The 12,207-nt window shown below is 34.8% G+C and overlaps 1 protein-coding gene across 3 annotated transcripts in view; it reads right to left on the reverse strand.

Moving 5' to 3' along the window:
• The window catches only part of Map4k3 (mitogen-activated protein kinase kinase kinase kinase 3), a 186,872-nt gene that overhangs the window by 37,576 nt on the left and 137,089 nt on the right, over positions 1 to 12,207 (reverse strand). For all 3 annotated transcript variants that reach the window (XM_026410129.2, XM_026410130.2, XM_077791693.1), the window contains 5 exons: positions 11,123 to 11,161; positions 10,840 to 10,893; positions 9,466 to 9,508; positions 7,576 to 7,735; positions 6,588 to 6,700 (listed from right to left, as the gene is read on the reverse strand). In XM_026410129.2, the coding sequence (XP_026265914.1) occupies positions 6,588 to 6,700; positions 7,576 to 7,735; positions 9,466 to 9,508; positions 10,840 to 10,893; positions 11,123 to 11,161 (409 nt within the window). The remainder of the gene's footprint in view (positions 1 to 6,587; positions 6,701 to 7,575; positions 7,736 to 9,465; positions 9,509 to 10,839; positions 10,894 to 11,122; positions 11,162 to 12,207) is intronic.

The raw sequence follows: 12,207 nt of genomic DNA on the forward strand, positions 1-12,207 counted from the left end.
CAACCAATCCACAAAACTACAACTATCTTATATTTGATAAAGGGGCTAAAAGCATGCAATGGAGGAAGGATAGCATCTTCAACAAATGGTGCTGGGAAAACTGGAAATCCATTTGCATCAAAATGAATCTGAATCCCTATCTCTCGCCTTGCACAAAAGTTAACTCAAAATGGATCAAGGAGCTTGATATTAAATCAGAGACACGGCATCTGATAGAAGAAAAAGTTGGTTATGATCTACATACTGTGGGAGCAGGCTCCAAATTCCTCAATAGGACACCCGTAGCGCAAGAGTTAACAACTAGAATCAACAAATGGGACTTACTCAAACTAAAAAGTTTTTTCTCAGCAAAAGAAACAATAAGAGAGATAAACAGGGAGCCTACATCCTGGGAACAAATCTTTACTCCACACACTTCAGATAGAGCCCTAATAACCAGAATATACAAAGAACTCAAAAAATTAGATAATAAGACAACAAGTAACCCAATCAATAAATGGGCAAAGGACCTGAACAGACACTTCTCAGAAGAGGACATACAATCAATCAATAAGTACATGAAAAAATGCTCACCATCGCTAGCAGTCAGAGAAATGCAAATCAAAACTACCCTAAGATACCATCTCACTCCAGTAAGATTGGCAGCCATTAGGAAGTCAAACAACAATAAGTGCTGGAGAGGATGTGGGGAAAAGGGCACTCTTGTTCATTGCTGGTGGGACTGCAAATTGGTGCAGCCAATTTGGAAAGCAGTATGGAGATTTCTTGGAAAGCTGGGAATGGAACCACCATTTGATCCAGCTATTCCCCTTCTCGGTCTATTCCCTAAAGACCTAATAAGAGCATGCTACAGGGACACTGCTACATCGATGTTCATAGCAGCACAATTCACGATAGCAAGATTGTGGAATCAGCCTAGATGCCCTTCAATAGATGAATGGATTAAAAAAATGTGGCATTTATACACAATGGAGTATTACTCTGCATTTAAAAATGATAAAATCATAGAATTTGGAGGGAAATGGATGGCATTAGAGCAGATTATGCTAAGTGAAGCTAGTCAATCTTTAAAAAACAAATACCAAATGACTCCTCTGATATAAGGGGAGGAAACAAGGACAGGGTAGGGACGAAGAGCTTGAGACGAAGATTTTCATTAACAGGGTTGAGAGGTGGGAGGGAAAGGAAACGAGAAGGGGAATCGCATGGAAATGGAAGGCGATCCTCAGGGTTATACAAAATGACATATAAGAGGAAAGGAGGGGTAAGACAAGATAATTCAAATGGAAGAAGTGATTTACAGTAGAAGGGGTAGAGAGAGAAAAGGGGAGGGGAGGGGAGGGGAGGGGGGATAGTAGAGAATAATACAGACAGCAGAATACATCAGACACTAGAAAGGCAATATGTCAATCAATGGAAGGGTAACTGATGTGATACAGCAATCTGTATACGGGATAAAATTGGGAGTTCATAACTCATTTGAATCAAACTGTGAAATATGATGTATGAGGAACTATGTAATGTTTTGAATGACCAACAATAAAAAAAAAAAGAGGTAAAAAAAAAAAAAAAAAAAAAAAAAAAAAATAAATTCCTGAGGTTGGCCTCAAACTCTCAATCCTCTTCTAAAAAAAAAAAAAAAAAAAAAAGAAAACTACTGTATAATACATAATATAGACAAAGATCTTGAAAAATAATGGATGCCTCAGCTATTATTTCCCACCTTTAATCAGAATATTATTCATCTTTAAAGAAGATGAAAAATTACCCATATTAACCATATAGAAAATAAACCTCATTAACTTAACACTATCTAACCTCTTTGCATTTCATTAACTATTAACTAATTTTATGTACTTCAGAGCATAAAATTTGCTGTTTTTGAATGGTTTCATATTTCCTTAAAATAGTAAATAAAATAACTTTCAATTTGGAAAACATAATAACTAATGCCATTTGGTTTTAAGCAGATCTGTACCTTAGTAATCAAGCTAAAGACACAGCAAGAAAACAATGACATTATTACTTGAAGGTTGTGTCAGTCTACCGTTTACCATCTAGTCAGACACTTGTATTAATTCCAACAAAAATTCATGGATCAACTTCCAAAGCATATTAAATAAAATGCTAATATATGGGACAGATGGAACAATGGCAGAAGAACATCTTATTTAATAACTTTTGAGCTAATAAAACAATACAAAAGTGAGGCCCCTTGTGACATTTCTTACTTTGGTAACAAGATCATTAATATATCAATTTTATACTCATGGCATACTGTATGGGTAAGAGAATAAAATAAGCAAGAGAGCTCCACAATAAATTTGAAATAAGAAACACTGCATGGTAACTTTCACAGGCACAGAGTTCCATAACTTTCAAGGATGTTTAGATGTCCTTCATAATTCATCACCACTACCAGTTAGGTCAGCTTACCAAGAGCACCCTACAAATGGCTCTTACCGTGCCTTTCTTATGATAACTGTTTACGCTGTGAACGCTAACAGGGATAGTATAAAGAAGGCAACTGTGTATTCACTATGTGGTGAATTCCTTGCTTTCCTTCATGGCTTCTTTAGTCTTTTTTTTCAGTTAAAAAAAAAAAAAAAAAAAGCTTTTCTAAGAAGTCTGAATCTTCGAAGGACAGCTCATCTCTCCTGGTAAAAGCTGGAGAGTCCCATCAGCAGTTAAAAATGTGAATGGCATATGATTTGCCCAGATTGAGTCAGGAAGATATACACTATTTAAACAGACCGATATCGGGCTGGGGATGTGGCTCAAGCGGGAGCGCGCTTGCCTGGCATGCCTGCGGCCCGGGTTCGATCCTCAGCACCACATACCAACAAAGATGTTGTGTCTGCCGAGAACTAAAGGATAAATATTAAAAATTCTCTCTCTCTCTCTCCCCCCCCCCTCACTCTCTCTTTAAAAAAAAAAATAAAATAAACAGACCAATATCAACTGAGGAAATAGAAGAAGCCATCAAAAGCCTACTAACCAAGAAAAGCCCAGGACAGGATGGATACACAGCCGAGTTCTACAAGACCTTTAAAGAAGAACTAATACCAATACTCTTCAATTTATTTCAAGAAATAAAAGAGGCGGTAATTCTAAACTCATTCTATGAGGCCAATATCACCCTGATCCCCAAACCAGGCAAAGACACATCAAAGAAAGAAAACTTCAAACCAATATCTCTAATGAACATAGATGCAAAAATTCTCAATAAAATTTAGGCAAATCGAATACAAAAGCATCAAAAAGATTGTACACCATGATCAAGTGGGATTCATCCCAGGGATACAAGGTTGGTTCAACATACGGAAATCAATAAATGTAATTCATCACATCAACAGACCTAAAGATAAGAATCATATGATCATCTCAATAGATGCAGAGAAAGTATTTGATAAAATACAGCTCCCCTTCATGTTCAAAACACTAGAAAAACTAGGGATAACAGAAACATATCTCAATATCGTAAAGACTATCTATGCTAAGCCCCAGCCAACATCATTCTAAACAGAAAAATTGAAGGCATTCCCTCTAAAAACTGGAACAAGACAGGGATGCCCTCTTTCATCACTTCTATTTAACACAGTTCTTGAAACACTGGCCAGAGCAATTAGATGAAAGAAATCAAAGGGATATGTATAGGAAAAGAAGAACTTAAATTAGCACTATTTGCCGATGATACGATTCTATACACAGAACACCCAAAAAACACCACAAGAAAACTTCTAGAACTAGTAAATGAATTCAGCAAAGTAGCAGGATATAAAATCAACACCCGTAGGTCAAAGGCATTTCTGTATATCAGTGACAAAGTCTCTGAGAAGGAAATGAGGAAAACTACCCCATACACAATAACCTCAAAAAAAAAAAAAAATACTTGGCAATCAATTTAACAAAAGAGGTAAAAGATCTATACAGAATCCTAAAGAGAGAAATCAAAGAAGACCTTAGAAGATGGAAAGATCTACCTTGCTCTTGGATAGGCAGAATTAATATTATCAAAATGACCATACTACCAAAAGCACTATACAGATTTAATGCAATTCCAATCAAAATCCCAATGGCATTCCTCATAGAGATAGAAAATGCAATTATGAAATTCATCTGGAAAAATAAGAGACCTAGAATAGCTAAAGCAATCTTTACCAGGAGGAGAGAAGCAGGTGGCATCGCTAAACCAGACCTTAAACTATATTACAGGGCAATAGTAATAAAACCAGCATGGTATTGGCACCAAAAGAGACTGGTAGACCAATGGTACAGAAGAGAGGACACAGAGACTAACCCACAAAATTACAATTATCTTATATTAGATAATGGTGCCAAAAACATGAACTGGAGAAAAGATAGCATCTTCAACAAAATAGTGCTAGAAAACTAGAAATCCATATGCAACAAAATGAAATTAAACTCCCATCTCTCACCATGCACAAAATTTAACTCAAGATGGATCAAGGAACCAGGAATTAAATCAGACACTCTAATAGGAAAAAAAGTAGGCCCTAATCTTAATTATATGGGATTAGGCCCCAACTTCCTTAATAAGACTCCTATAGCACAAGAATTAAAACCAAGAATGAATAAATGGGATGAAATCAAAGTAAAAAATTTCTTCTCAGCAAAATAAACAATCCGTGAGGTGAATGGAGAACCTGCATCCTGGGAGCAAATTTTTACTCCTCACACAACAGATAGAGCACTAATCTCTAGGGTATATAAAGAACTCAAAAAAGATAAGCACCGAAAAAACAATCAATAAATGGGCCAAGGACCTGAACAGACAGTTCTCAGAAGAGGATATACAATCAATCAACAAATATATGAAAAAATGCTCATCATCTCTAGTAGTTAGAGAAATGCAAATCAAAACTACTCTTAAGATACCATCTCACTCCAGTCAGAATGGCAGCTATTATGAAGACAAACAACAAGTATTGGTGAGAATGTGGGGGAAAAGGTACACTCATACATTGCTGGTGGGACTGCAGACTGGTGCAGCAAATATGGAAAGCAGTATGAAGATTCCTTGGAAATCTGGAAATGGAACCACCATTTGACCCAGCTATCCCTCTCCTCAGACTATACGCAAAGGACTTAAAAACAGCATACTACAGGGACACAGCCACATCAATGTTTATAACAGCACAATTCACAATAGCTAAACTGTGGAGCCAACCTAGATGCCCTTCAGTGGATGAATGAATAAAAAATGTGGCATATATACACAATGGAATTTTACTCAGCAATAAAAGAGAATAAAATCATGGCATTTGCAGGTAAATGGATGGCGTTGGAGAATATAATGCTAAGTGAAGTTAGCCAATCTCAAAAAACCAAATGCCGAATGTTTTCTCTGACATAAGGAGGCTGACTCACAGTGGAGCAGGGAGGGGGAGGATGGGAGGAATAGATGAATTCTAGATAGGGAAGAAGGATAGGAGGGAAAGAGAGAGGGCAGGGAGACCTTTGGTCACAACAGCAGCAGCACGCCCACCTCCTCCAAGTGTTCAAGCTTTGTGGATGGCCATGAAGGGATTTTTAAAAAGGGTATTCTGTGAAAATGAAGCTCCTGGTACATGGGATCGGTAACTTTTACATTTTAGCTGATCTGATGTCCATATTATATCACACTCATCAGCAATATTATGAAGACAAGTAAAAAAAAATGCTTTCTCATGCGTTTTTCATTAATTTCTCTGATATAAGGAAGCTATTTATAGCAGCACAATTTTTTGTTGTTAATTTATGTTTTCTGATGATAGATGTCTTCCACTGATCAGGATTCAGTTTTTTATAAATATTTTAAATTTTTCATGTCTTATGATTCCTAATAAATAATATACATTTTAATAGTAATGCCATAGTGTTTCAACTAACACTTGTGACAGGAATAGCTGTTAAGTCTAATTTCATCATTTCTGAAATGATATCCTCACTTGCTAAAAAACAATCATAATATTTTCCCTCTGTTAGCTATTGTCTCTGTGTAAAAGCAACTATATCAACTACATCACCCATTATGTAACCTATAGTTAGAAATCTGTCCTGGAGTACAATCTATAGCTTTCTTTATGACCTTATTTTTCATAATTTCTCAGACTATCAAAGGTATTTTCCTTTCCATTTTTGTGGAGCTAGGGATCAATCCCAGGGACTAGTGCATGTAAGGTAAGGATTCTATCACTGAACTATAATCCCCAGCCCTGTACACAAAACTTTTTTTTTTTAATATTTATTTTTTAGTTGTAGTTGGACACAATACCTTTATTTTTTTTTAATGTGGTGCTAAGGATCGAACCCAGGGCCTTGCATATGCAGGCGAATGCTCTACCACTGAGCCAAAACCCCAGCCCATGTATGCAAGACTTTTGAGAGTTATTTTGTGCATAGTCACAAGAATACTTGTCTGAAGAACACATTTTAGAATATCTACTTATTATAATAAACATACTAAAATATCAACACAGCAATTATAAAATATACAACTGGTATAGTTTCACTAAGTGTAAGTGTGAAACTAAATAGTGAAAGGGAAACAAGTACAAGAAGAACTTATAAATGCAAATACCCACTGGCACATCTTTCTTCTCTTTCCTGGAAAGGTTTGTGCCTCGATGTTCATTCTGTTGCTGATATAAAGATCCATCTCGTTCACCATTTAACTGGAAGGAGCCCACTCCATTTCCTTCAATAAGATGTTTAAATATATTGATAAACTATTAATTTTCAGTAAGAAAATTATCAAGTAGAAAGAAAAGTATTAACTCAGAGACAGTTTCATTCTTCATTTGAGATCAATCAGAGTATTTTAGTATTGTAGGAAGAAGTTTTTATATACAATGTTCTTTACTTAAACTTCTATTTGTGGTATATTAGGCAAATTTAAATTCAGGTTGTATCTATAATTTGCTTTAAAAAGGCAAAAAATGAATACTAAATGCATAACTACCTTCACGAAAGGGGCAATTTATATTATGTTATCAAGAAATCTTAGTTGCTCTTTCTTAAATTATTTCTTTTGTATAAGACAGAAGAAAAACAGTGTTAAAAACTTTTTGTGGTGCTGGGGAAAGAAATTGATTATCTTCCTCAAACAACTCTTTCCAGTATTAATGGTATGCAATACCCAGCAAACAAGGATCATCATCTTTATAAAAATGATCAAAGGATATAAAGAAATTAAACAAAGTACCCTCCTCTTTTCTAAAACAGAAGTAGCCCAGAACCCTCCCCACCAAAAAAAAGTTTCCTTGCTTATTCATAGTTTAATTTCTATTGCTTATATACTGTAGATAAATGATGAAAGGGCATAAACCAGGTTCCAAAAAAGGGGAGGCTAAATGTGAAATGATAAGTAAGGGGCAAAATATTTCAGGACTAGATGATAAGGAACCCTTTTATTAAAAACACTGAATTATGAAACAAAAATCAAAAAACATCTCCTTTAGCCACTGCTTCTTTTCTCTCCTGCCTCAAAGAAATTCAAAATAATTTCTTAAAATTTTTTTTTCTTAACATTTTACCACTAGCATGAAAAACTGGTAAAGCCTCCTCCATTACCTAAAGCAACAGGCTTTTGTGGCGGTAATCGGGGAGGTGGTGGTCTTGGTGGAACATGGGATGGTTTTGCTGGGCTCCCTGACATGGGACATCTCTTGATTGTTCCTTGATTATCTTCCTCAATAGAATGGGTTTCCTGTGGTATGAAGATGGACTTAGGCTGAAATAACACAGAAAAGAAGACCAATGATTAAACGTGTAATTATTTTCTTGAAGTAAGTGTTATATTTCAAATTGTGTTTACCAGATGAATTGAGGGTACTTAACTATCTGATTCAGGTTACCTTATTGTTTTAAAAATATCCTAAAAATGGACACAAATATGTGTCAAGTTTTGCAGCTGTGCAAAAAAAGGGGGAGGCTCTCTATGTCTTTTTATTAATTCTTTTTTTTTGCGGGGTGGGGACCAGGAATTGAATTGAACCCAGAGCGCTTAACCACTTAGCCTCAGCTTCTTGAAGCTACTGGAATTACAGGCATGTGCCACCACGCCTGGCTTCTTATTAATTCTTCAAATCTTAAAAACAGTCCTTTTGATAGCCTCAAATTAAAACAAATCTCTATATGAGTCTTACAGCTAATGGAAGCTCAGCTCCTTATCAAAGCTAATCTAAACTGTCCCTTAGATGACTCAGTGTCTTTATGTTGATGCTTTTTTTCAGATGAAGGATAGAAGATATATATTAAGGTGTTCTCAAGTTAAAGAAGGCAGCACCACAATAAGGGATACCTGAAAAACTTTTTGTGAAGACAATGGAAAAAACTCCAGTCAGAGAAAGGGTTAGAAAATTTATAAACTTTTATAAATATGCCCATTATTATTATTAATCATTATTACTTTTTGTGGTGCTGGGGATTGAACCCAAGGGCTCTGTGCATGCAAGGCAAGCACTCTACCAACTGAGCTATATCCCCAGCCTCAACGTGCCCTTTATTATAAAGATTGCTCAGTACTTATTTCCTTGAAATTCAGATCTCTATACTTCTGCTAATTTAAAGCTAAACAGGCAAGCACAGCATTATTTACTTGTGTGAATCAAGACTTTCCTCAGAAGTTTAAAAAGGAAACAAAATACAGCAATAAATTTGATGCCAAGACTGGTAACAATCCAGCTCTCATTTATAATACCCTGATTTCAAACTTTAAACCAAATTATTTTATAATTAAAATGTGCGATACATATGAATTTATAAAATAAATTTATATTATCACTATCTTTTTAAAATATTTGTATTTTAGTTGTAGTTGGACACAATACCTTATTTTATTTATTTATTTTTATGTGGTGCTGAGGATCAAACCTGGGGCTTTGCCTGTGCTAGATAAGCACTCTTATCGATAAGCCACAATACCAGCCCATATATTACCACTATTTATATTAACTGATTTTATCCTTTAAGAAACCTATCAATTGCAGTTATTTTTAGTATTTTATGATGATTATGCTTGGCACAAGGCTTTTTTTAAAATTTTTTTTGAAAGTTACTGTTTTATTTTGTATTTTAAATTTATGATCTTTTTCTGAAAATTAAATATTTGTGAGGATAAATTACCATCCTACTAAATATTTTCAGGGATCAGTTAGTAGATTGCAGATTTTGAGATAAAAAAATATTAGAAGAAACATGCGTTTTTCTAGCCCAAGTGAAATAACACTCATCTATCAACACACTTATTTTCACTGTGAAAATTTCTAAGACGTAGAATGAATACTAAATGACAATTTGGGTATTACCTTAGATCATAGTTAGCAACTTCCTAATTTTTCTTTGTGGGTCATAAATAAAAATAATCTAGTGTAACTACAATACAATATTAAAGTGGCAGAACAATAACACACACACATATACACACACACAGATTTCAAATTGAGAAATAAACTTGTCTACCTTTGGTGGCAGAGGTGGTGGAACTTTTGCTTTCATGGTTGAACTAAAAACACAAAAAGTTTAGAATCAGCACCCTTTATTTTACACATAAATCATCACTAAAATGTAATTATGTTTTCAAATCTATATGGAAGAAAAACCTGCAAAAACAAGTACCATTTTCTAAGATTGTGAGTTTTTACCGAAATATTCTGTGAAATGTTTAAGTTATCTTGAATGAAGTATCACTCAGAAGTAATTGGGTAGATATGCCTCTTGGTTTCAAATATTATAAACCAAACTGGAAAAGGTGAATAAAATTCCAGTTTATTTCAATTAAAGGAAAATAATAAAAGAACATAAAAAGCACCTGGTAGAGGAAAAAATGGTATAATATAAATTACATCATAATCTTCATTTGTGTTATTTTGTTAGATATCTTTGATGAACCTCATCAAAGGTGATATATGTGGCTCTATGAAATGATAGGCAGAATTTGAATGAAGCTAAGATTCATTAAAACTCAGGATAAGTTTCAGAAACAGAAAAAATTAAAGATATCCAGAAAACACCTCAGATGAGGACCCTGAGGCCCAGAGGTTAAGTGACCTGACTCAAGAGTCAGATGATAAGGTGAAGAGGAAAAACCCACGCCCAAAAGCTTGTCAGGTGCTCCTCTCTACCTGAAAACTGCATCTTTCTTTATCAAACAAACAAAAATTATTAAATTTAAGGACTAAGAGGTAATACACACATAGTAGTAAAAATATTCCCCTTTAAAAATTCACACACATATCTAAAGTGTTTCTTTGAAACATATTCAATGAAACTGAGTCAAGCATAAAATAAGCTTCTTTGTAGTTGTAGTAATTATAGCAGCTATCAATTACTAACTTCAATAAAAAATTGTTTTTTTTCCTAAGTTGTTATTAACCAGTGTGTTATCAACTGGAATTGTGTCTCCCCAAAATTCACATGTTGAAGTCTTAATCCCCAATGTGACTGTACTGGAGAAAGGGCTTCCAGGAGGAAACTAAAGGAAGAGATATTGCCCTCCTCCCTCAGATGTGCACACTCTGAGGAAAGGCCAAGTGAAGATATTGCCAGGAGGCGGCCACCACCAGGAACCAAACTGGCCAGTACTTTCCAGCTGGCCTTGAACTTTCCAGCTTTTGAAGCTGTGAGAAATAAACTTTTGTTGTTTAAGCCACCCAGCCTAAGGTATTTGTTTGGGGCAGCCCAAGCTGACAATAATAACTGTGATAGAAACAAAGGAAAGCCTGTGGTATGGCCCATGATACTATATTACTAATTATGTTAAAATTATTGTTAGATTTAAGAAATCAGGTCAAATGACCCTCTTTCTTTTTACCAAAGAAGAGAAACAAAACTTACTGTTTGGATTCATCATCATCCCCCTCATCATCTTCTAAGTGTGCCACATGTCCTCTAAAAAAAAAAAAAAAAAAAGGATAATGCCACAGTTACTTTACCGAAGAGCTTAAGAAGAAATTCTTGAAAAGACAGGAAGGCCTTCTGCAAGATAGAATTTTATTTCTATTTCTTTACAGGCTAGAGTAAGTTAGAACAGACTTTTCCACATGACACACCAGGGAGCAAAATGACTTTACTCATTTGTGACATGAAGTATTTAAAGCTTAACTAAAAATTAAATTACCGCTGATGCAATTCTTCTTCAACAGACTTCAGAAGACTCCTTAAAAGGAAAAATAACAACAAAAAAACTAATGTTAACAAATAAGCAAAGGAAGATTAAGTATATATTTTTATCATTTTAACCTTACCCATAATTTTTTTAAGATTCACTTTTTTACCAGTTACTGATAATTTGCTACAATGACAACCTCTGTACCATAAAACAAATCATAGTTAATGAGACAGCTCTATTTTCTGTGCTAATGTCTTTGTAAATGTTAAATGAACAAATTAAATCCTAATGTTTATTGAAAAATGCCAATTCAAACAGAAGACAACTCACCATGAAATGTCACAACAGTACTGACAAAACAATAATTGCAGGGTCATTGTCAGGGGTTTGTTTCCAGGATCAAATTTTACCTGGAATATTATACCTGACACCTGAAATTATATTTTCCTTTTCTTAAAGTAAGGAAGGTGACACACTCTGAAAAAAGTCATGCTCTCAGGCAATCCTACAAAATGAAGCTCAACATGTTGGATCTCTCTGCAGAAGCATGCATGCATGTGATGTGAATACATGAATGTAGTAGCACTTTGCTTTCACGGAAGACACTCACTTACCTGAAGGCTCTGTTCTCCAGTGGTGCACTGGCAAACACATTTACACTTTTGGGAGACTAAGCCTGTATCAGACCAGGTGTGAGGATTTTACCATTAGGAGCAGTATATAAAATTTTAATTTTCAGGAATGTAAGAAAATTTGAGACATTCCTGAAGTTTTCCTTACTTCTTTTCACTGCAAGTTCATGCAGTAATACCACCTACTTTAGACTATTTGAGCAAAAAAACTCAATAACCTCCTCAAAGCTACAGTTTCTGAAAAATACTGGGGTAAGAGGGGTTAAGCAGGAAATTTACTCTCTCTAAAAGCTATAAGAATAGTTTCTAATCATGTTTTCCTCCTAATATATGGAAAAACTATCTGTAGAATTATCAAAACATAAAACTAGAGAAACTGAAAAGCATGGTTATCTACTTCAAACAATGAATAAATAGAACAGCCTTTAGCCATACAATATTTTATTAGATCAGCTTAATAAC

Source organism: Urocitellus parryii, chromosome 12 (assembly GCF_045843805.1).
Source record: "Urocitellus parryii isolate mUroPar1 chromosome 12, mUroPar1.hap1, whole genome shotgun sequence".
In the NCBI taxonomy this organism is placed as follows: domain Eukaryota; kingdom Metazoa; phylum Chordata; class Mammalia; order Rodentia; family Sciuridae; genus Urocitellus; species Urocitellus parryii.